Raw genomic sequence first — 27,880 nt, 5'->3', positions numbered from 1 at the left:
ATCTGCTGCCTTGGTTTCTTCTAAGCAAGGTCCAAGGCCAGTTTTAGAAACCTGCTGCGGGTCCTTCTTGACATGCAGGGCGGAGGAGGGGAGGCCGACCAGCCTGACCAAGCAGCTGGTGAGCCAGCTTGGGGCCCAGGGCCCTAGGCCCCCAAGCAGCCCTGCCTTGAGCTCCATGCACAGACTTGGCCTCCATCTCACTCAACCCAGCCCGCAGAACTCACCCTCCCCACTGGGCTCCAAGTGGCCAGCCATCCCCCCACCCCCCACCCCGGGCTGGGTGTCTGGGTTACCCTCCACCAGGTGTACACGCTCACATGTGCACACAAGCTCATCTGTCACGTGGGCCTTCCTTTCTTCCAGACTCCAAGCCCGTGAGCTGGTGCTGTAGCTCATCAAAGGCAACAGGCCTGTGAGGGCAGGGGAAGCAGGAGTGCACGTGAGCACCTGAGGGGCTGGGGGCGGGTGCTGAGGCACGTGGATCGGCCAGCTCCCCCTCGGCGCCCTCCCTCCCTCTCCCCTCAGGAACATTCTTCCTTCCTCTCTGTCTTGCTTCTGCAGACCTGTCTCGTTTGCTCACGCTGATTGGAGAGGCCGAGCTTGACGCCTGTCACTGACAGTCCCAGCCTGCATCTTCGCCCCGCCACACAGGGTTATTTTCATGGGGGAGGGGATCGCTGGCTTTAGGGTCTCTGGTCTGAGTCAGGTTGGCTGTCAGGGAATGAGAGTTTAAAGGCAAGAGAAAGGGGTTTGTTCTAAAGGTGTTTTCCATGGTCCTCTGCACTCCCTGCTTGTGCAAATTGTTCCCCTGCTGCCAGGGCCAGGGGGGCTTGGATGCCCACCTAGTCTCTCTTCCCCTCCCCCGATGTCCATAACTGAAGTCGAAGAGGGTGCTGGCAGGAAGCGCTGTCTGCTTACTGCGGGGCCCAGGGCTGAGGAAGGAAATGGAGGAGGAAGTCCCTCCCCTTCTGGGTGCTGGTGAAAGTGAAAGGCAGGTGGGGGGGGGAGCGCTGGAGTGAGTCACTGCAGCTCCGGGAGGGGAAGGGCTGGGGAGCTGCGGAAGCCTGTGAACTGGTGATAGGGGGCCTTGCACCGAGAGAGCCGGCCCTTACTCCCAGCCCCAGCCCTCCTTGACTGGGCTGGTTTCCCGGGAACTCCTGGGACTACTAACTAGGACCTGGAGCTTGTAGGGTCTGAGGTCTGAGGTTCATTCCCCGGGGCTTCCTGAGCCCCTCCTCTCCCTCCCCTTCCCTCCTGGCCTGACTGGCTCAGGACCAGAATCTTAGCGGCTTTGGGAGGAGGTGGGCTGAGTAGCTCCCACCTTCACCAGCTTCCGGGGGTGGGGGTTGGGGGGGAAGCCCTCTGACGAAAGACAGAGCTTTGAAAATACATGCAAGTGTACATGTAGGTGATAAAAATACATGTAAGTTATAAAATACTGGTCTTGATTTGGGCTGTCCTATAGCAGCATAGAGCAACCTGCTTTGGGTTTTGTTTTTTTTTTAATGAAGTTAGAAAATAAACACAGACATCGTGAACACTTTTAAGTCACACCATGCCACAGAAAAACACTTCAGATCTAAGTCCTAGCTGTCAGCATCCCCTCGGTTCGTAGTTGCGCCAGTCCTTTGACCAGGGACGCTAGGAGCTCTTTGGCGGTGGAGGAGGGTAGGTGAGGATTGCTGACCAAGTACCAGGCGGGATCCTGCCTCCAGCCAGCCAGGGCTGCAAAACAGGTTCTGTGCTGTTTTGGGAAAGACTGGCCACAGCAGTCCCACCCAGCAGCTCCTCCCAGGGGTGGGGCTAGAACTGCACCTACCCTTCTAGGGCCTCGCCTGCATGCATCAGTGCAAAGGACTGGGAGCTAGCCCTGGGCCCTGAGCTCTGCAAGGACCTGGTGGGCTCCCCACCCTGGAGCCACATAGTTATGAATGACCCCTGTTGTCTCCACTTCCTGTGTCTGAGATATGCTTGGAGCATCACAGGAGGCATGGTGTGGATAAAACTCCTGGGTCTGCTGGGGAAGCTACTGTGTGGACAGACATGCTCAGCCTATGGGCAGCCAGACCTGGCCTGTGAGAAGGCCTTTGTTGCCCGTTTTCCCGTCGTGGCTGTAGGGGATCCGACTGGATCTCAGCCCCGCTTATTCCCTGGTAGATGCCTTTGTGCCGTGTACAGATTATACATCCAAATGCTGCAGGGTGAGCTGGTGGGACAAGGAGAGTCACAAAGCGCTGGCTTCTGGTCGTTCCCACTGGAGGCCCTGGCCCCTGCCTCGCCAGGGCTGCTCTGTGAGCGTGGGCCCCTCCCTCATACTTGTGCTGACATCTGGGGCATCCTGGGAGGCTGTGGCTGACGCTATCGCCTTTCTGTCTGCAGGCTCCAGGGCCCTGTGGAACATCATGAACTGGGCAGAGTAGCTGAGGCCAAGAACCTCTCCGCCAAGAGCAAGGAAGAGCCAACCTGCTATCTCCCCGTGCCTGGCCTCATCCCCCTCCCTCTCTGCCCCCACTGGCTCCAAGACAAGAGCTGGGCTTCCAGCAGGACCTTCCCACAGGGCATGGGCAACTGGTGAAGTAGGGCTCACTTCCAGGGCCCGGTTGGCCACACCATGAACCTCCAGGCCCAGCCCAAGGCTCAGAACAAGCGGAAGCGTTGCCTCTTTGGGGACCAGGAACCAGCTCCCAAGGAGCAGCCCCCACCCCTGCAGGCCCCACAGCAGCACCCCGCCCCTCCACAGTCTACCAGAGTGAAGGAGGAGCCTTACTTCGGGCACGAGGGCCCGGCAGGGGCGGCCCCTGTCTCCCAGCCTGTGGAGCTGCCCCCTCCCAACAGCCTGGCCCTGCTTAACTCCGTGGTGTATGGTCCCGAGCGGACCACGGCGGCCATGCTGTCCCAGCAGGTGGGCTCCGTCAAGTGGCCCAACTCCGTGATGGCTCCGGGGCGGGGCCCCGAGCGCGGCGGCGGCGGCGGGGGCGTCAGCGACAGCGGCTGGCAGCAGCAGCCGGGCCAGCCTCCGCCCCCCACGACGTGGAACCGCCACAGCCTGCCTCTCTACAGTGGACCCAAGGGGAGCCCCCACCCCGCCATGGGGGTCTCTACGTACTACAGCCACCCCGAGGCGCTGAAGCGGGACAAAGGAGCGGGGCCGCAGCTGGACCGCTACGGAAATGCGGTGCGGCCGATGATGCCGCAGAAGGTGCAGCTGGAGGTCGGGAGGCCCCAGGCTCCCCTGAACTCTTTCCATGTGGCCAAGAAGCCCCCAAACCAGACATTGCCCCTGCAACCCTTCCAGCTGGCGTTCGGCCACCAGGTGAACCGGCAGGTCTTCCGGCAGGGCCCACCGCCCCCCAACCCGGTGGCGGCTTTCCCGCCGCAGAAGCAGCAGCAGCAGCCGCCGGCGCCGCAGGCCGCCCTCCCGCAGATGCCGCTCTTCGAGAACTTCTATCCCATGCAGCAGCCCCCCTCGCAGCAGCCCCAGGACTTTGGGCTGCAGCCGGCCGGGCCCCTGGGGCAGTCGCACCTGGCTCACCACAGCATGGCGCCCTACCCCTTCCCCCACAACCCTGACATGAACCCAGAACTGCGCAAGGCCCTCCTGCAGGAGTCAGCCCCACAGCCTGTGCTACCTCAGTCCCAGATCGCCTTCCCCCGCCGCTCCCGCCGCCTCTCGAAGGAGGGCGTCCTGCCTTCCGCCCCCCTGGATGTGGCTGGCACCCAGCCTGGACAGGAGCCCACCAGCAACCTGTTCCTGCATCACTGGCCCCCACAGCAGCCGCCGCCTGGGCCCCTGGGGCAGCCGCATCCTGAAGCTCTGGGATTCCCGCTGGAGCTGAGGGAGTCGCAGTTGCTGTCCGACGGGGAGAGACTGGCACCCAACGGTCGGGAGCGGGAGGCTCCCGCCATGGGCAGTGAGGAGGGCGTGCGGGCCGTGGGCACGGGGGACTGTGGGCAGGTGCTACGGGGTGGGGTGATCCAGAGCACTCGACGGAGGCGCCGGGCGTCGCAGGAGGCCAATTTGCTGACCTTGGCCCAGAAGGCAGTGGAGCTGGCCTCAATGCAGAACGCAAAGGTGAGAGTGGCACGAGGTGCAGGCCTGGCCTGGCAGAGGGCACAGGGAACCGTGTCTGGGGCCAGGGGAGTCCACAGGGCAGTGTATTCCCTTCATTGACGGAGACGGAAAGAACCTGTAGGCTTTGGGAGTTCTGAGCTCCCTGTGTGCAGAGTCTCTACGTAGGTACATCCCGACCTGAAGGAGAGAGGAAGTGGCTGCACACCTGTAGTCCGCAGGCAGGAAGGTGCCATTGTGGGTTGGCACATGAAGGACTGGGAATAGGGGCATGTGAAACCGTTGCCAGATCCTGTGTACTAGAACAAGAACGTGGCAGTGGTTACACAGGTGATTATACTTGTCAGAATGCTTCAAACTAATTAAAAATAGGTGCATTTTGTTTTATGTAAATTTTGCTGCAATCAGGTGGATTTAAAAGAAATGGCCACAAGGGGGGAAGAAGAATGAACTGAATCTGAGCACTGTCTTGTACTTGCACTTTCTTACACTTGATCACAAATAATTTGTCATCAAACCCTGTGACGGACGGTGCCATTATCCTGTTTTGTTGCTAAAGAAGCTGAGGCCCAGGGATTATTTCATTGACGGAGATGGAAAGAACCTGTAGGCTTTCGGAGTTCTACAAAGGGCGCAAAGCTAAGATAAAAGCCTAGTATCTGGCTCCAAAGCCAGTGTTTGCACCTTCCTTCCCTAGGGGTTTCTACCCTCCCCCCATACTCCCCCACCCGCTTTTTCCCATGTCTTTGGGCCAGGCTGACATGTCAGAGGCTGTAGAATTTGACTTCCCTCCAGCCACTTGCCAATGGGGAAAAGGTACAAAGACCACCATTGCCTGGTAACAGGTTCCTTGGTTACTTTCTTTTGCAGAGATACGTTTTTTGTTTGTTTGTTCGTTTGTTTGCAGAGATACGTTTTGAATTTAGATACTGTTTTTTGTGCCATGCCCCATGCAGATGAAACAAAACAGTCTGTAAGCCACTTGTGGCTTGAAATGGCCATCTGGGGACCCCCGTGCCAGGCAGGATCCGAAGTCCTGGCAGAAGGGAGGTTATAGGGAGTATTTGGGAATGTGGTGAGAGAAAAGGTATTCAGGGAAAGACTGTGAAAACCATCGGTTTTCATGGGAACCATCATAGCATCAAATGCTGTGGTTCATGGGAATGAACCATTGTGGGTGTCTGAGTTCCTGAATCCAGTGGTGACTAGAGGTCTAGGACTTACCTTCTAAACCTTAACCTCTGTTTCCCCTCCCTCTCCTCCAGGATGCCAGTGGCTCTGAGGAGAAGCGGAAAAGTGTGTTGGCTTCAACTACCAAGTGTGGGGTGGAGTTTTCTGAGCCTGCCTTAGCTGCCAAGCGAGCACGAGAGGACAGCGGGATGGTACCCCTCATCATCCCAGTATCTGTGCCTGTGCGGACTATGGACCCAACTGAGGCGGCCCAAGCTGGAGGTGTTGACGAGGACAGGAAGGGTCCTGAACAGAACCCCACTGAACACAAGCCGTCCGTCATCGTCACCCGCAGGCGGTCTACCCGTATCCCAGGGGCTGATGCCCCAGCTCAGGTATGAGAAGCTCCCCATGCAGACACCTCTACCTCTAGTACCTGTGTGCTCCTGGGGACCTAATACCCTGTGGAAAAAAGGAGAACATGGCAATACAGGAGGGATTCAAGCAACCTGTGGAGATACTATTTATATTTTCCAAACCAAATTGACGGAGAAATGCATTTATGGGACACAGGTAGTTTTATACTTAAAATTAAGACTGCCTAGGAAAATCTAGGATGTGTGAATCTCATTACAGGTTAGCAAAATTTCTAATATGGGTCAGGTTTTGTGCTAGGCACTGGGATGCAGAGATGTTTACTTGTTCTGTCAGTACCAACATATATATGTTAAAGTCTCTCACTAAGATTGAGGTTTTATCTGTCTCATCTTTTCTGTCAGCATTTGTTTTATACATTTTGATGCTGTGTTATTAGTTGCATACTCATTTAGAAGTGGATTAGACACTTCATCATAAGGAAATGCTTCTATTTATCTTTCATAATCTTTTTGCCTCTTAAAGTCTATTTTGTGAAACAGTAGCTTTCTTTTTTTTTTAAGATATTATTTATTTATTTGACAGAGATCACAAGTAGGCAGAAGAAGGCAAAGAGGGAGAGGGGGAAGCAGGCTCCCCGCTGAGCAGAGAGCCCGATGCGGGGCTCCATCCCAGGACCCTGGGATCATGACCCGAGCTGAAGGCAGAGGCTTAACCCACTGAACCACCCAGGCGCCCCAACAGTAGCTTTCTTTTGATTAGTGTTGTGGGGAGGGGGAATGGATGAGATGTGTATCTTTTCCATCGATTTAATTTTAGCCCTTCTGTAGCCTTATGCTTAAGGTGTATCTTTCAGGTGGTCTATAATTGGGGTTTATTATTTGTTCTGACAACCTTTGTCTTTTAGAGCATTGCTGTAGTTTACTTTAACATAATTACAGAAATACTTGGGTTTAAATCTGCCTTCTTCTTTTTTTTTTCTTTTAAAGATTTTATTTATTTATTTGACAGACAGAGATCACAAGTAGGCAGAGAGGCAGGCAGAGAGAGAGGGGGAAGCCAGATCCCTGCTGAGCAGAGAGCCCGATGTGGGTCTGGATCCCAGGACCCTGGGATCATGACCTGAGGCTTTAACCCACTGAGCAACCCAGGCACCCCTACTGTTTGCCTTCTGATTTATCCCATATTGCCTTTTCTGTTCCTTTCCCCCACCCCCTCACCCCGTTTGGCTTGATTGGGTTTGTTACTCCATTTTCCCTCAATTAATTTATTAGTTATATACTTGTTTATTATTCTTATTTATTTACTTAATTATTACTCTTATTTATTCATTACTCTTAGTAATTATCCGGGTAGCCTTTCTTTTCTGAATTCATGTGAGAGAACTAAGTCCCACAAAAAGGAATTTGAATGACTACCTTCTCAGATGGCACAAAGCTAGTACCATTCCAGATGCATAAGCAAGCTAAGTCATTACGTATAGTGAATGCCTCATGACATTAGGGCTTAATTTTCTGGTTGAAAAGAGCTACTACAGTGTAAAACATGCATTCTTGGCTTATTGAAATCTAATAGAAATTAGTATTTTACCTCTTCCAGAACAATGCAAATTCTTACAACACTTTTAACTCCATTTTTCACCAGTCTCTAACTTGTAGAATTATTAACATGTATTTTTATTCTCTAAACATTTTAACATCACCAGGGTATTATAACATCATTGTTTTTATTAAGTTTTTAACTTTAATTCCTATATAGTTAACATACAGTGTTATTTTAGTTTCATCTGTACAATCTTGTGATTCAACAATTCTATACATTCCTCAGTGATAACCTTGTTTTGTTCAGTTGTTGTTACTTTTAGATTTACTGAAAGACTTAGCAATTTGTTGCTTTTCATTTCTTCTCATATCTCCAGGCTTCTAGCTCAGAACATTTATGTGCTGTTTGAAGAATGCCCCTTAGTATTTCCTTCAGTGCGAGTCTTCATGATGAAATTTATTAGTCTTTGATTGTTTGAAAATGTTTATTTTTTTAAGATTTATTTATTGGAGAGCTATCAAGAGAGAAGGAGGATAACTTTGCTGGGTGGAGGATTCTGTGTTGGTAGTTACTTTCTCTTGGCATTTAATATCATTCTATTGTCTTTAGACTTTGTTGTAGTTACAGTATTAGGAAATCACCATAAGCCATTTTGTTTCTTTGAATATAAGGTGTCATTTTATCTTACTGTTTTTAAGTGGTTTTTTTGTTGTTGTTTTTGTTTTTGTCACTGCTTTTCAGCACTTTTGCTATTAGACCTAAATACTGGTTTGCTTTGTGTTTATCCTGTTTAGAGTTTGTAGTCCTTCTTAAATATTTCATCTGCCCCATTTCTTCTCTTCTCTCCTTCGGGAACTCCAGTTACACATTTGTTGGAGCCCTTCACCATATCCCCTATTTTGTCTGTCATGCACTTTTCTGTATTTTCCACTTTTCTCTTCCTCTGGACTTTCAGTTCACCCATTCTCTCTTTAGCTGTATCTAGTATGTTGTTAAGCCCACTCATCAAGTTCTTATTTTTAGTTATTTTTTTTAGTTACTGAATTTCTATTTGGTTCATTTGTAGCATTTCTGGTTCTTCAGTGAATTTTTCAACCTTTTCTTCTATTGCATAATTTAAGCATAGTTTTCTTAGAGTTTAAGTCTGATAACTCCATTAGTGGGATCCTCGTGGGTCTCCTTCTGTTATGTTACTTCTTGGTTTGTTTTTGTTTTTTTTTTTTTTTTGGTTTTTTTTTTTTAAATGCCTGTTACTTCTTGTTTTTAAGTCACATTTTGTTCTCTTACAGATCTGGTTAGTTTTAATTGCATGTCAGACATATATGAAAAATTGTTGAGGTAATTAAAGACTGTGGATGATGTTCTTGTCTTCGAGAGAGGATTTAGCTTTGCATCTGACAGGTAGCAAAGGGCATTAGCAATCCTGAATTATTTAATTTAATCACCGATCGAGATGATGTGATTTTTTTAAAAGATTTTATTTATTTATTTATTTATTTGTCAGAGAGAGAGAGAGCAAGCGAGCACACAAGCAGACAGAGTGGCAGGCAGAGGCAGAGAGAGAAGCAGGCTCTCTACTGAGGAACGAGCCCAGTGCGGGACTCGATCCCAAGACCTTGGGATTATGACCTGAGCTGAAGGTAGCAGCTTAACCGACTGAGCCACCCAGGCGTCCTGAGATGAGATGATTTTAAGTTAAGCATTATTCCATGTGATGACGAGTGTATTTCTGAGTCACCTTTATTCTGAGGAGTTAGCCTTTTGGAGCCCCAGTCCAAGGCCTGAGGGTTTATCAGGCTCTCCTTCTTCAGCAAGGATTTTTTAGTTTTCAGCTGGAGATTTGGCCTATAAGCCTGTCTTCCGTAACAGAAAAGGGAGCTCTAAGATTATCACAGGCAGCTCAGTCTCTACTCCCTGGTTGTGATAGAGATTGGAGGCTAGAGGCCTTAGCTTGTCCTGAGGATGACTGGAAGGAGCCTGAGCAGCTGCACAGCTCCACGTGCCCATTTCACAGATGAGGAAGTAGGTCCAGAAAATGCGAGAAGTTACCTAAGTTCATACAGCCAAGAAATGACAGAGCTAGCCCTGGAATTTGGATCTCTTGAATCCCCACCTGTGGGTACTTTCACTTCACCAGGCTTTAGGAGGAGGTCTGTTTATGTATTTATTTATTGTTATTGTTTACTTTTTATTTTTCCTTGTATTACAGATATTTTCAGTGTTGCACAAAAGTGTAGAGGATGGTAAAATGAACCTCAGTATTTAGTCACCCCCTGGTTTTAACGGTTTTCAGAATACAGACATCCTTTTTTTAAATTTGTACCTCCACTTCTTCTGCCACTAGATTTTTTGTTTTAAACAAATCCCAAACACCATATCATTGCATTCTTGTATCTGAAGTACACTATACATAAGCTTTCTCCCTTCCTTCTTTCCTTGCTTCCTCCCTTCCTCCCCCTGCCTTCCTTCTTTCCATATAACCTCAATATCACTATCACATCTACAAAATTAATACCAAAAATATTGTCAAATATTAGTTTAATTCCATTTCCCTTATTACAAAGTTAACAAATCAATACAGCTAGCTGAGTTCATGTTGGGTTTCTTGTCTAGCAAGTTTGGGGGCCTTCGGTTCTGCTGCATTTTTTTCTGTGTAATCATCTTGTTCCCCTAAGGGAGGAAGAATGAAACATTTCATTTCTTCCTAGTAGAAGAAGAAAAGAAGGGCAAGAAAAGAAAAGGGCACAAATGGGTAAAGGCCATGGCCAAGACTTCATGGACCATCAAGACCCTCTGCTGAAAGGGGTTGTGGGCTGGACTGGAGAAAGTGAGGGGGAGGGGGAGAAAGGCAGCTGTTCCCAGACCTCCTGGGCCACTGTGACCCAGCCTCACCTCTCGGCCAGCCCTGCACCCAGGGAGACAATGTGGATGTTGCTCATGCTCATAGGGTTCCATTCTCCTGAGAGGATAGGGATGGAACAGAGAAAGGCCTCTGTTCCCTTACAGCCCTACCCTCTATTCTGTCTGAAGACCCATGAGGCCTACTGAGCAGGGAGAAGTGTAGGCTCGGAGCGCTAACCCTTGACAGCATGAATGGGCTAGTCTGTGGTCATGGGACTGATACTATGAGGACAGGACTGTTTTGTTCATTTGGTAGCCCCGTACCCGGCTCAGGTCTTGGCACATAGCAGGCACCTCCATCATATACAGAGCTTGATAGCAGCTTGTATTTATTGAGCAATTACTATATATCAGGTACTGTTCTCCATGATTTCCAAGTATTAATTCATTCCATTTTCATTGCTAACCCATTTGGTAGGTAATTATTATTCCCGTGTTAAAAATGTTGATGCACAGAGAAGTTAAGAAATTTTCGGTGTAAGTAAAGGAGGTAGATCCCATTCCAAGCAATCAAGCCGCGGGGCCTGGACCTTAACTACTACAGCTCCCTGTCCAGTGGCATACTTATGTTAGGGATTGCGAACCAGGGCGTGTGGGCCAAATCCAGACCTAAGAATGGACTTTACATTTTAAAAGGATTATTTGGAAAGCGTGGGGAGGAGGAGGGGAAGAAGAATATGTGATGGAGACGGGCATGTAGCCCACAAGCCGAAATTTACTTTCTGGCCCTTTACTGAAACAGTGTGCTGACCCCTAGCCTAGAGGAGACTGTAAAGGGATTTTTGGACCCGTTCGCTGTCTCAGGCTTGCCTTGGTCGGTGTAGCGGGCAGACGAAGTTCCAGAGGTGAGACTGACAAGTAGTGGTCAAGTCTTCAGTTTTCCCAGCACCTAGGAGGCTGAGCCATCTTGGTTCTGTTTCCTTCTCCAGGCTGAGGACATGAACGTCAAGCTGGAAGGGGACACTTCAGTGCGGAAACCAAAGCAGCGGCCACGGCCTGAGCCCCTGATCATCCCCACCAAGGCGGGCACCTTCATTGCCCCTCCCGTCTACTCCAACATCACCCCATACCAGAGCCACCTGCGCTCCCCTGTCCGCCTCGCCGACCACCCCTCTGAGCGGAGCTTTGAGCTGCCCCCCTACACGCCTCCCCCCATCCTCAGCCCTGTGCGGGAGGGCTCCGGCCTCTATTTCAATGCCATCATGTCAACCAGCAGCATCCCAGCCCCTCCTCCCATCACGCCAAAGAGTGCCCATCGCACCCTGCTCCGGTCTAGTGAGTGACACCCCCCATCAGGGGCCATGGGGGCAGGGAATGGGCAGGGGGAGGGCAGCGGGCAGGGATGAGACTCTGCTTATAGGGCTGCTGGAGATTGGGCTAAAACACTGTGGGCAAAGGGGTTCCAGTCCTTCTCTGAGAGAGAAAAGGAGACTGTCCTGGTTCAAGAACAGGCAGGGGTGTGGGAGGCAGGTATGAGCCCAACTGCGCAGGTTCGGATCCCAGTTCTACCATTTACTATTATTTGTGTAAGTCGTTCAAACCCTCTCAGCTTCAGTTTCTTCCGTATTTAATTGAAGATACTAGTAGTATTTGCTTGATGATGAAATTGCCGATCTCAACCCTTCTGGGATCCACAAATAGCAGTTTCCTGGCGTTCAAACTAATCGCCACCTCACAGGGTTGCGGGGAGGTTCGTATGCATTAACAGACATAAAGCACTTAACATCATACCTGGAGCGTCCTGTATGCACTTACTGTCTGGTAGATCCTGTCTCCTGCCTCTCTCAAACAGTTTTGGCGTAGAGTAGACATTTTGGCTGGCCTGGATGGTGAATTGTTGAAGAATGTTTCCCACTCCACGAAAGGCTCCATTTCCTCTGAAAAAATGGGATAATCCTGCCCCTTAGCAGTGGTGGAGGATTAAGTGGGAGTAAAGGCTGCCTGAGGTGGAGGGGTGAGGCCATGCAGTCCTGTCATGAAGTTAACCTCCAACCCTGACCGCCCTTGGCCTAGCTCTCTGGTGCCCCCTGGTGTCTGTGCATGAGAAATGACTCACCCTGGGCTGGCTGACCTCCTCCCCTCTCACGTATTGTCCAAGCTTCAAAGCTTCTCTCCCTGTCTGGGTCATGCAGGAAGAAGTCACTGTAGAGACCAGACTGGCAGCAGCGAGAGGTCTCCTGTCCATCCAGAAGTGTTTATCGAGTACTTGGGTGTAAAGCGTTGAACTGGGCCTGTGAAGGCTCCAGCAGTGCATGGGACAGCATAGTCTGTTCTAAAGAGAGTACAGGGTCATTAGGGAGTTGACCTGGGAACCTGGGAGACAGAAAAGCAGAGGTTGTGAGCAGAGTGGGAGCAGCAGCTCAGACCCTGAGCTCCGGAGCCTGCAGGGGCTCCCAGCCTGGGGCCTTAAGACAGCCTTCAAGAGAGGGTGGGGCTAGAGCTGAGCTTCAAGTGGGAAGGGGGTGGGGAGGGTCCACCGGGGTGAGGAAATGAGCGGTACCAAGGCCTGGAGGTGGGGCGTGCAGGGAGAGCGATGAGAGCCGACAGTAAGCGGTCTGCTGGATCCGGGGTCTGGGCGAGAGGGTGGTGGGAGGCATAGATGGAAGGGAGACTGCGTGAGCCTGCAGAGTGAGGAGTTCGGGGTTTATCTCAGGCTGCAGAGGGGAGTCAGCCAGGGTTTGGGTTTCAGAGCAAGGGAGTGTCTGGATCCCGTGGGACCTAAGATTAGCTCAGGAGAAACTGAGGCAGAGAATCCAGGACGGAAGGGAGGAGATAAGTATGAAACGGGGATCCCCTTCACCACCGTGCTAGTGTGCCAGAAGTTTCGGCCCCTTGACTAGAGCAAGTACGGCTTAAGGCCGGAGTTAATTCTGTAGTGTGGGAGCTCCTGGGGCAGGGACCCAGCTCTGGGTGGGAGTAGTAGTAGTAGTAATAGCTAATATTTATCAAGGGTGCAGCTCTGCGCGTGACTTACTCAGCCCTCACGTTAACCCTGGGGGGTGGGTAGTAATAGCCCCTTTCAGCAGGCATGAGAGCAGAAGCAGCCACATGTTTGGCAAAGTCACAGTTAGCCGTCACAGTCGCGGGCTGAGGAGCCAGGATGCAGGGTGCCTGGTTTCCTAGTGTGAGTCTCTATGAGTCACTGCTGTGGCTCTTTGCAAACAGAGCAGCCATGTAGGGTGGGGGGGGGGGGGCGCTTGCTAAAGGGAAGAGGGGACCATTCACCAACATGCCTTTTGTCCCATAGATAGTGCTGAAGTCACCCCACCTGTCCTCTCTGTGATGGGGGAGGCCACCCCAGTGAGCATTGAGCCGTAAGTGCAGCCCTTTCTCTGGCCCGTGGCATGAGGGTGGCCGAGGGGGATCCAGTGCATGTGGGCCCTGTGAGGAAGAGGAGGGTCGTGTGGGGCCCCCAGAGGGCTGAGCGGGCTTCTGAGACTCTGCAGTGGCCTCTGGGCTTTACTGTGTCCAGCCTGCTTCTGTGTGGAAGTCACAGGGAAAGGTAAGGACCAGCTCGGTTTAAATTTCACCTCTGAGGAGAATTCGGGGGATAGTCCAAGAGACTTCTCTGTCTGGAGACCTGAGCTTCTCCCCTTTCCAACCTCTGGGCCTTGTCTTTCTGGCCATACCAGGTGCCCTTTCCAGGCTGTCCTCACAGAAGCCAAAGTCCCTTCCGCCCAGTTGAGGCCTTACTGTGCTCAGCCTCTGCCAGTTACCCCCTGCGCCTTCTCCCACCCCAGCGGGAAAGAGTCCCGGTCACCGCCAGGCAAGGCCTCACTCCCTGCCCTTTCCACCCCTGCAGACGGATCAATGTGGGTTCCCGGTTCCAAGCGGAAATCCCCTCGATGAGGGATCGCGCCCTGGCAGCCGCCGACCCCCACAAGGCTGACTTGGTGTGGCAGCCGTGGGAGAACCTCGAGAGCAGCCGGGAGAAGCAGAGGCAAGGTGAGAGGGGACCGGGACCAGGAGGTGAAGGTGGGCTGTCAGGCAGGTGGGTGGGCTGGGCCCGGAACCTGATTCCTTCTCTTCCCTTCCCACGCTTGCTCCAGTGGAAGACCTGTTGACTGCCGCTTGTTCCAGTATTTTCCCTGGGGCTGGCACCAACCAGGAGCTGGCACTGCATTGTCTGCACGAGTCCAGGGGAGACATCCTGGTGAGACAACGGCCCTGGTGGAGGGAGGGCCCCTCGGGGAGGCTGGCCCCGGACCCGTGTCTGCGGACCAGCTGATCTGAGGCCGGCAGGGGGTCCGACCAAGCCATCTTAGTTCCAGAGCCCAGACTTCACGGCACAGGGTCCTCCTGTGTACCCCAGTCTCCAGTTCTGGGTCAGTGAGTCCCCACCCTCAGAAAGACCGTCATTGAGGTCTTTCTGTACCTGTGGCTCTCTGTCCTGGGGATCGCATGTTCCCCTCTGAGGAGGCCCATGGCTGAGTTCCTGAGCAGCCCCACCCCCCATGACATCACCATCCCACCAGACCCCTTGTCCCTCAGCCGCTAAGTGTAAGTGTGGCGGGGGGATTAAGGCCCACCCTACTACTCGGAGGGCTGAAGAGGCCTTCTGAGTTCTGCCCAGCATCTGGGATGCTCCGCCTGCCACCGAGACCTCTGCAGGGCCCTGAGCTTTCCCACTTCCCTTTCAGGAAACGCTGAATAAGCTGCTACTGAAGAAGCCCCTGCGGCCCCATAACCACCCACTGGCGACGTATCACTACACAGGTGGGCCTGGACCTGCAGCCTCCAGGAGTTTCTGGCATCAGGGGGGCCCAGTTCTGCGCTGAGGCATGGCCCCGGGGCGGGGGGTGGGGGTGGCGTGAGGGTGTGGATAAGCCAAGAGCCAAAGAGAAGGAACTGACACCAAGCTGGGGTAGTTCTCGAGGGGCTTCCTGTGCTCTGGAGGCCGAGGGGGAAAGGTGTGGGCAGGTGGGAGCCTGTGCAGGCGGAAAAGTCCGTGGCAAGGTGCAAGGGACAGGTGTCTAGGGGGTGCTGTTCACACCAGCCTCAGGTGCCTGGAACTTACGCAGCGCCTGGAGTGCCATGTCCCACGCCGGGCACTGTGCTTTAGAAGGGACAGTGACCCGGTGGCATAAGCACAGCAGCCACTGTCCTCGATCCCCGCTGAACGGTGCCCCTTGCCCAGGCCAGGCAAAGCATCGAGGTTCCATGGGCTTATGTCATTCAGTCTGTACCATAGCAGGGTATGGATCTGGCTCTGAATGCCCGCGGGGACCACCGGTGGGCGCCCTCACACCTCTGTGCCAGCTGGGGTCGCCCCCTGCGGTACACACAGCCCCATCCAGCTCACTGCCTCGGCTCCCTTTCTGCCCCGCAGGCTCTGACCAGTGGAAGATGGCAGAGAGGAAGCTGTTCAACAAGGGCATTGCTATCTACAAGAAGGACTTCTTCCTGGTGCAGAAGCTGGTAAGCTGGGGCTCTGTTTTAGGGGCGGAACTGGTGCATGATTTGGGGTTCTCTCTGCCAGTGGTGGGCCCGGCAGTCCCTTCCCAGGCCCCCTGAGAAAGCCGTGAGGGTAATGCCACGCAGTGTCCTCAGAGACACTTTTCCAGACAAGGGGGAACAGTTGGGCTTTTCCTCCCCTTGGTTCCAGGCCTCCTTCCCTCAGGTTAGGGTCCTGTGGCCCTGCTCTGGAATCTCAGAGGCCTGAGTGGACAGACCCACCCAGAGAGGTCAGATTTGAGGCAGTGACTTGCCTGGGGGAGAACAGGAAAAGAAGGAGGGCTGCTGGCAGACGTGAGCCATCCCCACAGGGGCTGAGTACTTCAAAAGCCACAATTATATATGGAGGAGAGGTCACCCTAAGAACGAGGGGAACTGAGAGCCAGCAGGGAAGGGACTGTGGGACTGACCTGGGGGGCCACCGCCCCCGCCCTCCTCTCAGACCCGGGGCTTCCTTCCAATAACTCAGCTGAACAGGTAGAGGAGGCCAAGCCTAGTTTTCCTAGATTGAATTTCTCTTGTCCTCTCCCCGTCTTCTTCTGGGAGAAAAAGAGTGCTTTGCTAATCCAAGGACTTGCATCTTTCCAGCAGCCTTGCCTCACAGAATCTGAGCCTTGTGGCCTGCTGAGGCAAGAGGGTTTCCAAGAACGCGTTCTCTCCTCCTGGAACTATACACTGTGCCAGGACAGCTCTGGGGACCGGGTGCTGAGGAACTCTCCTCAGGGCCCTGTTGTGAGGACAGTCACTTGCTGGGTTTTAGCAACACTGCGTTCCTGGATTGGGCAACATTTCTGCGAAGTACGTGCCTGTGAAATTCACGGTGGGGCCCTTAATGCCATAATGAAAAGAGCAGACCATTAGTCATACAGATGATCAGAGAGAATTGATAGCAAAAGCATAAACAGGATCTAATGAATACATCGTGACTTGGCCATTCCTGAGAGATGGGAGCACATCTGTTTCCTCCTCAGGCACTGAGGACTGTCACTGACCCTTGCGGCTCTGTGGACAGGACTTCCCAGCTCCCTCTGCAGCCCCACAGTTGGCTGAGCAGTCTGGGAGCCTGGGGCAGAAAGGGCAGAGTCAGAGAAAACAGCCCCTGTGTGGGGGAAACCTTCCAGAACCTAACCCCTGGAGCCAAATGGGAGTGCTAGGATTTCAGAGGCTTGGGAGGCCCGCTGGAGGTCATCTGCACCTGAAGAGACTCACCTGAGGTTACACAGCCGTTTAGTGGTAGAGTTCAGTTCGGAGGAAGGCGTGGGCCTTCCCTCTCTGACTTAGGACGTTGACCCTTTCTCTAGCCTCACTGTCCATTGCTGCTCCCTGTGGGGGAAGGATACTGTTGCCCAGCTCAGTGAAGGGAGTTTGTGTTGCCACGTCTGGGCTGGCTCTGTGGATGGTGTCCAGATTGTTGTCACCCTGGCTTTTTATTTTGAAAAATTACAAACTTAGAGCAACATTGAAAACATAGCACAGTGAACAGCCACGTACCCCTCACTTACATTTCCCAGTTGTTACTGTTTGCCACGCTTGCTTTCTCTTTTTCTGTCGATACATACATTTATATACATTCTGTTTCCTCTTCCTCTGTTTTAACTAATCATTAAAAGTAAGTTACAGACATCGTGATGCTTGATCCGAATATTACTTAAAAATAAGGATATTCTTTCGCAAAGCCAAAATACCATCCTTATACCTAAGAAATTGAAGCTGATACAGTAATACGCTCTAATATGCAATCCCTATTCAGGTCTCCCCCAATGGCCTCATGTTGCTTTTTAGCTTTTTAGCCTTTTCCCCCCCATTTTAATAGTGCTGAAGCATTGGTCAGTGGTTTATTCTGAATAGGCATTGGAGAAATGGTTGTATTTCCTGGGTTTCTTGGGTTTAGGATTTGCTGCGGCTGAGGGGGACATGCGTGGATGGGAAAGACTGGAGTATCCCGAGGCAGGTGAGCTAAATAAACCAGGAACTCTGACCTCGTTTTGTCTTCCAACCAGATTCAGACCAAGACGGTGGCCCAGTGCGTGGAGTTCTATTACACCTACAAGAAGCAGGTGAAAATTGGCCGCAATGGGACGCTGACCTTCGGGGATGTGGATATAAGTGATGAGAAGTCGGCCCAGGAAGAGGTTGAAGTGGATATTAAGGTGACTCCCTTCCCAAGCCTCAGCTGCTTTGAGCCTTGACTGTGTCTGGGGCGAGGGGCCGAGTTGGGAGCTTGAGGCCAAGCTCTCTGGAAGTCCCTGGAGGGTAGAGAGAGGAAGGCAGTGTCCCTGACCACTCCAGGGAGCTAATATCCTGGGCACTGGACCTGGACCTTTTAGGTTCCCCTCTCTGTCTACCAGTGTCATGGGAATAATAGATTGTGTCAGTGCAGAACCTCGGGAGTTTTCCCACAGTACTTGGACCAGCCCTGACTTACTGTCCCCTCATGGCAAATCTCTAACCCTGTTGCCCAACTATGCAGCACTGCTACTGATTGTGTCACTATCACACACCACCTGTGCTACTACTTCATATTTTTCTTTCAATCAACTCATTTCTTACTCAGAAGAGAAACACTGTATCACAGTCATAGAAAACCAGTATTGTTTGCCATAGAAGGTACATTAAAAATAGATAGATAATGAAAATCAAACAGTGTTATTAAATTCTGGGTAGATACTCTTACCTGCCAAGGCTCTGAGTCTGGGGCCTGATCTCTGTTTAACGAAATCTGGAGAAGTATAAAAGACACGCTAAGACCCGACTCAAAACTTTGTCCTGGACACAGTCGGGATTGAAAGAAAATTGAAGAGCGGATATTATTTAATTCTCTGGCCATGTATCCACCTGACATCATCTTGGGGTTCAAAGTCCACGCTTGCTGACATGCTGTACTAAGGAGAGATTGTTTTGGTCCCCATTGTGCAGGTGGAAAGTGGGCTCAGGTCCCGAAAGCATGACAGAGGTGGTTTAGGATTGCAGCTAAGGCTGCTGCCTGGCCCCACCAGACCACCTTGCTGAAGGGTGTGTCTTGGACTGGCCTGTACTTTCCCTGCCTTTAATTCAGTCTCAAGGGCTCTGTCTCTTCCATGAGGGCCTCCAGGGCTCAAGACTCCCATCGTCCTTCCTTGGTAGACCAGTGGGGGCAGGAAATGGAGTTGTAGCATGGGAGGCCGGGCAGGGCCAGGCAAGCAGGACGATCAGGGGCTAGAGGCCTCTGGCTGGGTCAGAATCAGGGCAGTACGGCTGTGTAACCGCGCTCCAGGCTCACTGCCCTTGGTCTTGTCCCCTGTAGACTTCCCAGAAGTTCCCTAGGGTGCCTCCTCCCAGAAGAGAGTCTCCAAGTGAAGAGAGGCTGGAGCCCAAGAGGGAAGTAAAGGAGACCAGGAAGGAGGGGGAGGAGGAAGTGCCAGAGATCCCGGAGAAGGGAGAGCAGGAAGAGGGGCGAGAGAGAAGCCGGAGGGCGGCGGCTGTCAAAGCCACACAGACACTACAGGCCAATGAGTCGGTAAGTGTGACCTCCGCTGGGGGAGTCCAGGGCCAGGAGGAGGGCTGGAGCTGGGCCTGGGGGTGCGGGAGGGAGGGCAGAACAGGAACAAGGTGATGGCGATCATCGATCATCATTGCCACAGCAGGATATGTTCTAAGTACTTTATGCTTTTAATTCCTTTAATCCTCATAACCTGTGTGGTAGGTACTGTCATTATTCCCATTTACGGATGAGGAAATTGAGGCCCCTAGGTAAGACAGCTAGTAGGCAGCCAGACTCCAAAGTCTGCTATTAATTTTTATACTATATTGCGTCTGGATCTGAGACTCAAGAAGAAAGCTATGGGAAGACCTTAAAGGCGTGTGGGACGGTGGGGAGGCATTTATGAGTTGTAGGTCAGGCAGATTGCCCCTGAGTGAGCTGTGTCTCCGCCAAGAACATCTGACAAGAACAAGCTGCGACCATGAGAACGGCCCCTCACGTGTGTTCTCCGCATGGTGCCCTCCTGCCCATTATTTCTCGTTGATTCCTCACGGTAACCCCATAAAGTGTTAACCCGTACCTGGAACATAGAGGACACTGGGTTCAGAGATGCTGAGTAACTTGCCCGTGGTTCTCGGAATGAGGCCCCACCCGCTCTGTCGCAGACCAAGAAGCAGGACGTACCAGCCAGAGGTGTTCCTTGTCAGGGAGAGGTGCCCCCAAAGAGAGTAGGGATGGGAAGGGCCTATCAGGGAACTACTGTGAGAGTTTAAAAAAAAAAAAAAACCGACAAAAAACAAGTATGTCGTACACTTGCGCTTTCAGCCCAGACTGCAGACTCACAGCTGTCTCCTCCCTTTGGAGACTTGGCTGCGCTCCTTCTCCGGGAGCTGTCCTCTGTGCACAAGCTGCATGGAGTTCTGCCGACTTCTGTGAACACTTCCCTGTGAGGGTCAGCCCGTGCACAGACATGACTCTTGATGGCCATCTGAGGCTTCCCTGACTCAGGGCCCATGATTCTATGTCCTGAGCAGCACCTCTCCAGCTCTGTGCCACGGTCCTCTGCTCTCCATCGTCTGCTTGCCTGCTTGGTATTTCCCTTGGTGGCTCCTGTTGTCTGTCCTGTTTACTAGACTGTGAGCTCTCTGAGAGCAGGGGTTCCTGTCTGTCACCTCTGTATCCCCAGCACCTGGCATAGTCGCGTGGACTTGCATCTCATTTATGGAATTCAGGCACGAATGAATGGGCTAGATGACTGCAGACGTGCAGACATCATTAATGGAAACATCTAGGCCTCCCCATCAGGTAGATGCATGGGGAAGTCCTGTGGCAGCTAGGGCTGTCCCACAGAACAGCTGTACCAACAGCTTTGTAGAGATTGAGTTGGCCACGGGGCGTCTGCGCGGCTCAGCTGTTAAAGCGGCTGCCTTCAGCACAGGTCATGATCCCCAGGGTCCTGGGATCGAGCCCCACATCAGGCTTCCTGTTCAGTGGTGGGTCTGCTTCTCCCTCTCCCACTCCCCCTGCTTGTGTTCCCTCTCTCGCTGTCTCTCTCTCTGTCAAATAAATAAAAATTTAAAAATCCTTGGGCGGGGGGCGGGGGGGGGGGGAAGAGTTGGCCAAAGACTGGAATCAGCTGCCAAAAAGAGGTGAGTCCCTTGTCACTGAAAAGATTCAGGTAGATTCTAGAAGGCCATTTGGGAGGAGCATAGGACCTTCAAGAGCCCTCTGTTCCCTGCGATGCTAGAATTCAGGAAACTCTCTTTCCCAATCTCACCTGTCCTTGTCTGATCCTCTCCAGGCCAATGACGTCCTCATCCTCCGGAGCCATGAATCCAATGCCCCTGGGTCTGCTGGTGGCCAGGCCTCAGAGAAGCCAAGGGAGGGCGCTGGGAAGTCACGGAGGGCACTACCTTTTTCAGAGAAGAAGAAAAAACCGGAGACATTTAACAAGACCCAAAATCAGGAGAACACTTTCCCTTGTAAAAAATGTGGCAGGTAAGATGGTGGGCCCTGCCTCCCCTGGGACCTAGCAGAGTGGCCACCCCTGGGGAGGGCAGGGAAAGCTGCTTTCCAGGGGAAAGGGCAGAGGTAGTGGGAGCTCTCGCCTTGCTTTCTGATTGGCAACGAGGGTTTCTAGGGCAGTGATGTCACCTGGCGGCTCAGAGGAGAGGGATGACGGTGCCCAGTCAGGAACCCATCTCTCCCCTAGAATAGGGGTGGGAGTGAGTGGGCCGTGTGGCCGGAGACCATCAGGCAGGGCGGGGGCACCCCGGTGGGGTGCACATTCGCACACTGCACAAACACACGCGTGCACGCACGCTGTCGGGCCTGGTGGTTTCGGGGAGTGGGGCCGGCCCTCTGATTTGAGCCCCTCCTGCCCGGCCGCAGGGTGTTCTACAAGGTGAAGAGCCGCAGCGCCCACATGAAGAGCCACGCCGAGCAGGAGAAGAAGGCGGCCGCGCTGAGGCAGAAGGAGAAGGAAGCGGCGGCTGCTGCGGCCACCGCAGCCGCCAACTCTCCCCACCAGCCGGCCCTGCGCGAGGAGAGCGGCGCGGGGGAGCGGGGCTGACGGGCCCGGGGTGGGGGTGCCCGGCGGAGACGGCGCCCCGAGGCCTGCCCGAGCTCCTGCAGCCCCCAGGGGCCGCCAGAGGGAGCGCCGAGAGCCGGCGCGGACTCTGCTCTGCAAAACGAGACAATAAAATAAACGGCTCTGTTAGTTATCAAAGGCCCAGGAGCAGTCTTCAGGGCTACAGGATCCAGCTCTCTTGCATTCGGGGTCGGAAGTCGTCCTTACGCTCTCCTGGAACCGCGAAGGTCCCCGCCGGCAGGGGCTGCCCCTCGGGAGGGGCGCCACTGCCACCGCCGCTACCCACGCCGGGACCTCTGCCGGGACCTCTGCCACCGCGCAGCCTCTTCCGTTCGTCTTTGTGTGTCCCCGCCACCCCCCCACCCCCCACCCCCCACCCCTTCGGTCGTGGAGAGCCTGGCAGGGTGGTTCCCCTCCCCGAGGATGTCAGAGGCGGCACTGGTCCTGCCCCCAAGCCCCCGACAAAAGGGACTCCCCTGGAGGGAGTGTGGCGGTCCTCTCTTGAGAGGGAGCTCAGCCTAGTACCTGTGCTGCCAGGCCTACGCCTCTCCAGTGACCCAGTCCTCAGGCCACCTCCTCTGGGAGGAAAGCTGCGGGAATGCCTAGAGGTCAGAGGACAGGTGCCTGTCCCTTTGCTGCTGGCCCGCAGCCTGCTGGGGCTGAACAGTTTCTCGAATGGGGGTGGGGTGGGGGTGGGGCAGCGTTCCTCTCCGGAGCCGCTGGGAGGGCTAGGAAGGGTGCAGAGAGTGGAAGCTGCCGGACTGGGCTGGAGGGAGCTCTTTGATAGACCTTGGCTCTTCCTGCTTCCCACCTTTTTGCCAAACACCTTTGGGCCCTGGAGGCTGCAAAGGGAGCTTATCCGGGGCCCAGCCTGCTCCCCTTTGGTGCGAGTTCCTTCCCTGCCTCTTTCCTGCCCTTGGCAGCTCCCCTCTATTCCCATCCCATCTGGTCTAGCGCAGCCCCCAGTCCTGCATGCTGGAGATTTCTGGATCCTTCCCTGGGAGGGGGAGGTCTCCTAACCAGATTGGACAGGAGCCTTCATTCCTTGACTTGTGTCATTTGGGAGCTATTTATTTATTCGTAATATTTAATTTTTAACATCCTCTCAGGGACCAGGGGCCTCCTGCTTTACAGAGGCCCAAGTGCATTTATCCCAAAACAAGGCACCTTCTTGGCATCCACCCCACCACCCTCCCATTCCTAAGGTCCCTCACCTCATTGCTCTGGAAGCTCTTGCCATTAGGAGTGATAGTAGCACTGAAAGAGGGTAGAAAGGTGTAAGGTGTCACCAAAGCCACACAAAGACTAGCAGAAGCAAGGGAGATCAAAGGCAGTTCTTAATTGCTACCTCTTCTCTGGCTGTATTTTCAAGTTGCCTGAGGGGATTGGCTGGAAGCCAGGATTCTGGCCTTGTTTCTGGCTTGACTGAAGCCATATTTGGCATGGAGTCACTGAAGTGAAGGGCTGGAAGTTTCTAGGGGCCCCAGCACTTGCCAGTCCTATAGGAGGGCTGAGTTACTTTTCTGATCTTGTTATTCAGCCTTAGTTGTGTTAAAAGTTACAAGTGAATGCAAGTAAAGGACAGGTCAGCAGGTTAGGAAGGAGCTAAAAATTCTGCCACTCTCCTTATGAGATAGCCAAAAGGCGCCTTGTCTGATAGGGAGTGGGGAGGGAGTTTCTTTCTAAACTATGCACTAACAGGTGTTTTTCAGCATTCATTTATGCATTAATATGGTTCTTCAGGACCCCAGCGATGGGAGTAACAAAATTCTTCTCCCTGCCAGACTCCAGGAAGCTACCTAGATCTTCAAGTTCCCAGTTAATTTCCCCCAAAGGCTTCTTCAAGGTCCCAAGACTGCAAAAATCTGGTATAACCTCCGGAAACAGGAAGGTGGCAAATTTAGGCTGTCTTCTCAATCACTTGTGTAATAAGAGTGCCTTCGCAGCTTTGCCCCAAAGTGCTACTTATGTTTCCCGAGGTTTTTTCTATTTCAGTAGTATTTAGTTTCAGGCCCCTCTGTAGACACATGGTAAGAGGAAACCTGCTTCGTTTAGAGTGATTCTCCTATTCTAAGCTCATAGAAACCAGACTGGGTAAATGTTGGTGGAGAAAATCAAGCTGGTACCTCTGTATTAATTCCACCAGACACTGTATTTTAGAAGGGCTCGTGCTCCATGATGGAGTCATATCTAGAATATTTGGTGAAAGTTAAAAAAGTGTAGCGGGCAGATGCCATTGTTCCAAGTGACCTGCGAACAAAGTAGGTGCAGCCATAGGAGTTGGGACAGGTATATCCTTTATGGTGCTTTCTCCCTGTGAACACAATCGGCTCGTCTTCTGTTAATTCTTTTTCTTACTGTCTTCTGTTCAGAGCTGTTTGCTTTAAGAAGTTAAATGACAAACACCTCCGGCTTTTCTGATGCCTTCCCCACACCGTCTCCCATATCCATCTTCCAGTCTCCATCCACACTTAGCTAAGGGCATGAAACTAACTAGTGCCTGTGTTCCAGACCATTTCTGAGGTGTCTTACCCACCCAAGGAGACTGTGCTCCAGCACACTGTCCTCCATGCCTTCAGCAGTCCCCCTCACAGCTAAGGTACACCCTCCTCCCTTCTGCCACCCCCCCTACCCCTGACAGAGGTTGTATGTTGCTTATGTCTAAAGAGATCCCCTATATTTAACTGCCTCAGTGACCTGACCTCTTTCTTCTCATGTGCCAGATGTTAAGATGAAGGAGGAATACAACACATACTCAAGCCTCAGCTATTTAAATATATTTTCCCTGGGGCTGTCTTTTTTCGAATGGTATTTATTACCAGACTGGCAAGCCTAACTCCTTAGGTTTACAGGAAGTATGCATATTTTTATACAACAAATGTATGTCCTCCCCATAGTTTGCTGTGTTAATATTTGCCTCTAACAGTTTGCAGCTGTTTCAGCTTTCCCTCATTTGTCTCTAAGTTGAAGGCCTTGTTTGGAGGGGACAGCACAGGAACAGCCTTGACAGTCTGTAATTATTGTACAAATATTTTAATAGCATATAAATAAGTATATTCCTTTTATTTTGGAAAAAAAATGATCAGACACTGCCTTTTGTGTGTTTGCTGCCTGTGGCACCCTTTTTTAAAAAGACTGTTACATATTAAAATCGTGTATATATATATATATAAATATTACCTCTTTTGCTGTACAGTTGTGATAGACCAGACTGAAGATTTTATTTTTTGTGTGCTTTTTATAAAAAAGAAAAAATAACACACTAAAGTAAATCTTGCGGATGTGATTGTAATGTACCTATGTAACTTATTTACTTTTGAATGTTCTTCTGTATCTTTAAACCTTTTATTAAATAAGGTTTTAAAAATTCAGAGTTGAATTCTGTGTTCTTTTGGGGAGATTTTCACCACCCGGGATTGAGGTTGGGTGGCCCCGTTTTGCTTGCAGGGGATTACTTGACAGATTTGAACCATAAAGATTCTCTTTTATTACCTCTTTGTCAAACGATGCCAGGACGGGAAAAACAACAAGCTAGCGTTTGCCTGGCTACAAAGATTCCTGAAAAGATACAGATACTTTTACAAAATTTTAGACAAGGAAAAGTCTCAACTCAGTGTCTCACACAAAAATATGTACAAGGCACACTTCCCACGTGTTGGTTTCGTGGAGATGAAGTACGGAGCGTGCAGAAGGCAATCAGGTGGCACAAACGAAGCCGCGGCACTCAAGACGGTATTTTTCCTGCGCAGTGGTAGGCCAGTCTGCCTTGACGGACGTCACCTTCACTCTACTCCTGAATTTTCTTTTAAACACGGTGCTTTGTTTACAAAAAAAAAAAAAAAAAAAAAAAAAAAATGGAAAATGTGAAAAAGGAAATGCGCCTTCCGAGTAAGCCGTGCCCGGAGCGCCTCGCTAGCACCATGGCAACCGCTCGACCCCCCGCCAACTGCGGGAGCGCACGGAACTCGCGTCCTCAAGGCCGCCGTTGCCATGGCTACGCTCAGCCGCGGGGGCGGGACCTGGCGGAAAGGCTCTCCCGGAGCCGGCCCCGCCCCCCACTGCGGCAGGAACGCCTCCGAGGGCTGCGGGTCGGACGACCTGGTGGCCGAGCTGCGCCACACCGCCGCAGCCGGTTGCAACCGGCGCAGGGCTGCCCCTGCACGCCCCTTCCCGCCCCTGCCTCCGCCGCCTGCAGTATCGTTTCCCCGGCCTTCTGGCGAGTCCGCTCCCTGGCCTGTGTCCTCGGTCCTCAGACGCCCTCGCCACCTGAAGCCATCACCGCGTCTGCAAGGAAGCCGCTTGCGGGCTGGCCTCGCCGCCGCCGCCGCCGCCGAGACCTCAGAACTGTCTGTTCCTTCAGGGACGACACAGCCTTCGTCTGCAGAGCAGCCGCTTCTCAGCCTGAAGGCCGGCCTCCGACCGCGAACGCCGCTGCATCGTCTCCCGGGAGGTGCGGCGGGTGCCCGGCGCCCCGGCTGCAGGGAGAAGGCGGCCACGCCCCGCGGCCACACCCCGGCGCCCCTCCAGCCCCGCGGTTCCAGCCTTGGCCACCCGCCCTCGCTCCTCGCCTTCTTCGCCGCGCCGCGACCCCCTGCCTGCGCGTGGAGACCCCGGCTGCGGACCCCGACCGGAGACGCAAGGTGGCGGAGGACGCGTGACCTACTGCCTCAGCCTCCCCGAGGCTTCGCTCCGAGAACGAGCCGACGGACTGACTTGGGGGGCGGGCAGCGAAAGGACAAGAGCAGGATTCTGGTGTCATTTGTTAATTGTGATCGCGTGAAGCTTGCCTCCCTCGGGCATATTGGGGCGAGTGTCGGCAGCTGTTCTGAGTCCTAGAGCACAGGCAGACACAGCCTAATCCGTATTTATAGAATTGGGGCCCGTGAGAGTTGGGAAAATGGCGATGACACTGTTGGAAGACTGGTGCAGGGGGATGGATGTGAACTCCCAGAGAGCCCTGCTGGTCTGGGGGATCCCAGTGAACTGTGATGAGGCTGAAATCGAAGAGACCCTCCAGGCTGCGATGCCCCAGGTGCCCTATCGAGTGCTTGGGAGAATGTTTTGGAGGGAAGAGAATGCGAAAGCAGCCTTGTTAGAGCTCACTGGCGCTGTCGATTACGCCGCGATCCCCAGGGAGATGCCGGGGAAAGGAGGGGTCTGGAAAGTGGTCTTTAAACCCCCGACTTCCGATGCTGAGTTTTTAGAAAGGTTGCACCTCTTCCTAGCGAGAGAGGGGTGGACCGTGCAAGATGTTGCCCGCGTCCTTGGCTTTCAGAACCCCGCTCCGGCCCCAGGCCCAGATATGCCAGCAGAGATGCTAAACTATATTTTGGATAACGTTATTCAGCCTCTTGTTGAGTCCATATGGTACAAGAAGCTGACGCTGTTCTCGGGGAGGGACATCCCGGGGCCTGGGGAGGAGACCTTTGATCCCTGGCTGGAACACACTCATGAGGTCTTAGAGGAGTGGCAGGTGTCTGATTTAGAAAAGAGGCGGCGACTGATGGAGAGTCTTAGAGGCCCTGCCGCTGATGTCATCCGCATCCTCAAGACTAACAACCCTTCCATAACCACTGCCGAATGCCTGAAGGCGCTCGAGCAGGTGTTTGGCAGCGTGGAGAGCTCTAGGGACGCGCAGGTCAGATTTCTGAACACTTACCAGAACCCGGGAGAGAAGTTGTCTGCCTATGTCATTCGTCTGGAGCCTCTTCTGCAGAAGGTGGTGGAGAAGGGGGCCATAGATAAAGATAACGTGAACCAGGCCCGCCTGGAGCAGGTCATTGCAGGGGCCAACCACAGCGGGGCCATCCGGAGGCAGCTGTGGCTGACGGGGGCTGGGGAAGGGCCTGCCCCTAATCTCTTCCAGCTGCTGGTGCAGATCCGGGAGGAGGAGGCCAAGGAGGAGGAGGAGGAGGCTGAGGTCGCCCTCCTGCAGTTAGGCCTGGAGGGGCACTTCTGAGCCCCAGGAGTGGGACTGTAGTGCAGATGTAGATCACAGCCGATTTCCTTGTCTCTGTGCTGTCTTACAGGTGTGTCTCTTAGTTGTAAAGACTTCGCCATGTTCTCTTGTTTTGGGGGGTGGGGCGGGGGGAGTCAGGCCTGGGTACTCGTGTAACATTAGTACCGACTGGCCATTGAGCACCCTGCACTGCTCCAAGGGAGTGGTGGTACTGGCTGCAGTGCGAGTACAGACCTGTCTGCAGGTGCTCAGTGCAAGCTGTCCTTGTGGCAAACTTGTTGTAAAAAAACATGTGAATTTGTGACACTTCCCATTGAGGCAATTAAATGTGAAATTGCATGTTCAGATGTTCAGCGCAGG

General features: G+C 52.9%; 2 protein-coding genes across 4 annotated transcripts in view; both read left to right on the top strand.

The window, feature by feature from the left end:
- Nucleotides 1-21,580, top strand: part of MIDEAS (mitotic deacetylase associated SANT domain protein) — a 63,399-nt gene extending 41,819 nt beyond the window's left edge. For 2 of the 3 annotated variants that reach the window (XM_032837480.1, XM_032837479.1), the window contains exons 2-13: nucleotides 2,380-4,072; nucleotides 5,335-5,634; nucleotides 10,987-11,332; nucleotides 13,305-13,371; nucleotides 13,860-14,002; nucleotides 14,107-14,210; nucleotides 14,698-14,773; nucleotides 15,387-15,475; nucleotides 17,512-17,661; nucleotides 18,795-19,007; nucleotides 20,773-20,969; nucleotides 21,363-21,580. In XM_032837480.1, the coding sequence (XP_032693371.1) occupies nucleotides 2,612-4,072; nucleotides 5,335-5,634; nucleotides 10,987-11,332; nucleotides 13,305-13,371; nucleotides 13,860-14,002; nucleotides 14,107-14,210; nucleotides 14,698-14,773; nucleotides 15,387-15,475; nucleotides 17,512-17,661; nucleotides 18,795-19,007; nucleotides 20,773-20,969; nucleotides 21,363-21,543 (3,327 nt within the window). In that variant the 5' untranslated portion in view covers nucleotides 2,380-2,611 and the 3' untranslated portion in view covers nucleotides 21,544-21,580. The remainder of the gene's footprint in view (nucleotides 1-2,379; nucleotides 4,073-5,334; nucleotides 5,635-10,986; nucleotides 11,333-13,304; nucleotides 13,372-13,859; nucleotides 14,003-14,106; nucleotides 14,211-14,697; nucleotides 14,774-15,386; nucleotides 15,476-17,511; nucleotides 17,662-18,794; nucleotides 19,008-20,772; nucleotides 20,970-21,362) is intronic. The other variant, XM_032837481.1, reaches the window with a different exon arrangement.
- A 4,368-nt stretch (nucleotides 21,581-25,948) lies between these two features.
- Nucleotides 25,949-27,672, top strand: PNMA1 (PNMA family member 1). Its single transcript, XM_032837397.1, has one exon. The coding sequence runs from the start codon at nucleotides 26,459-26,461 to the stop codon at nucleotides 27,518-27,520; it is 1,062 nt and encodes a 353-aa protein (XP_032693288.1). The 5' UTR covers nucleotides 25,949-26,458; the 3' UTR covers nucleotides 27,521-27,672.
- The last annotated feature ends 208 nt before the right edge of the window (nucleotides 27,673-27,880 follow it).

The sequence above is a fragment of the Lontra canadensis genome, unplaced genomic scaffold, assembly GCF_010015895.1.
Source record: "Lontra canadensis isolate GAN:19392208 unplaced genomic scaffold, GSC_riverotter_1.0 scaffold98, whole genome shotgun sequence".
NCBI lineage: Eukaryota > Metazoa > Chordata > Mammalia > Carnivora > Mustelidae > Lontra > Lontra canadensis.
The sequence above is the reverse complement of the archived record's forward strand: the minus strand, read 5'-3'. Positions and strand labels throughout refer to the sequence as shown.

What these genes read in the sequence shown, in the direction of transcription:
- PNMA1 (XM_032837397.1), top strand. Translation starts at nt 26,459, where the DNA reads ATGGCGATGACACTGTTGGAAGACTGGTGCAGGGGGATGGATGTGAAC.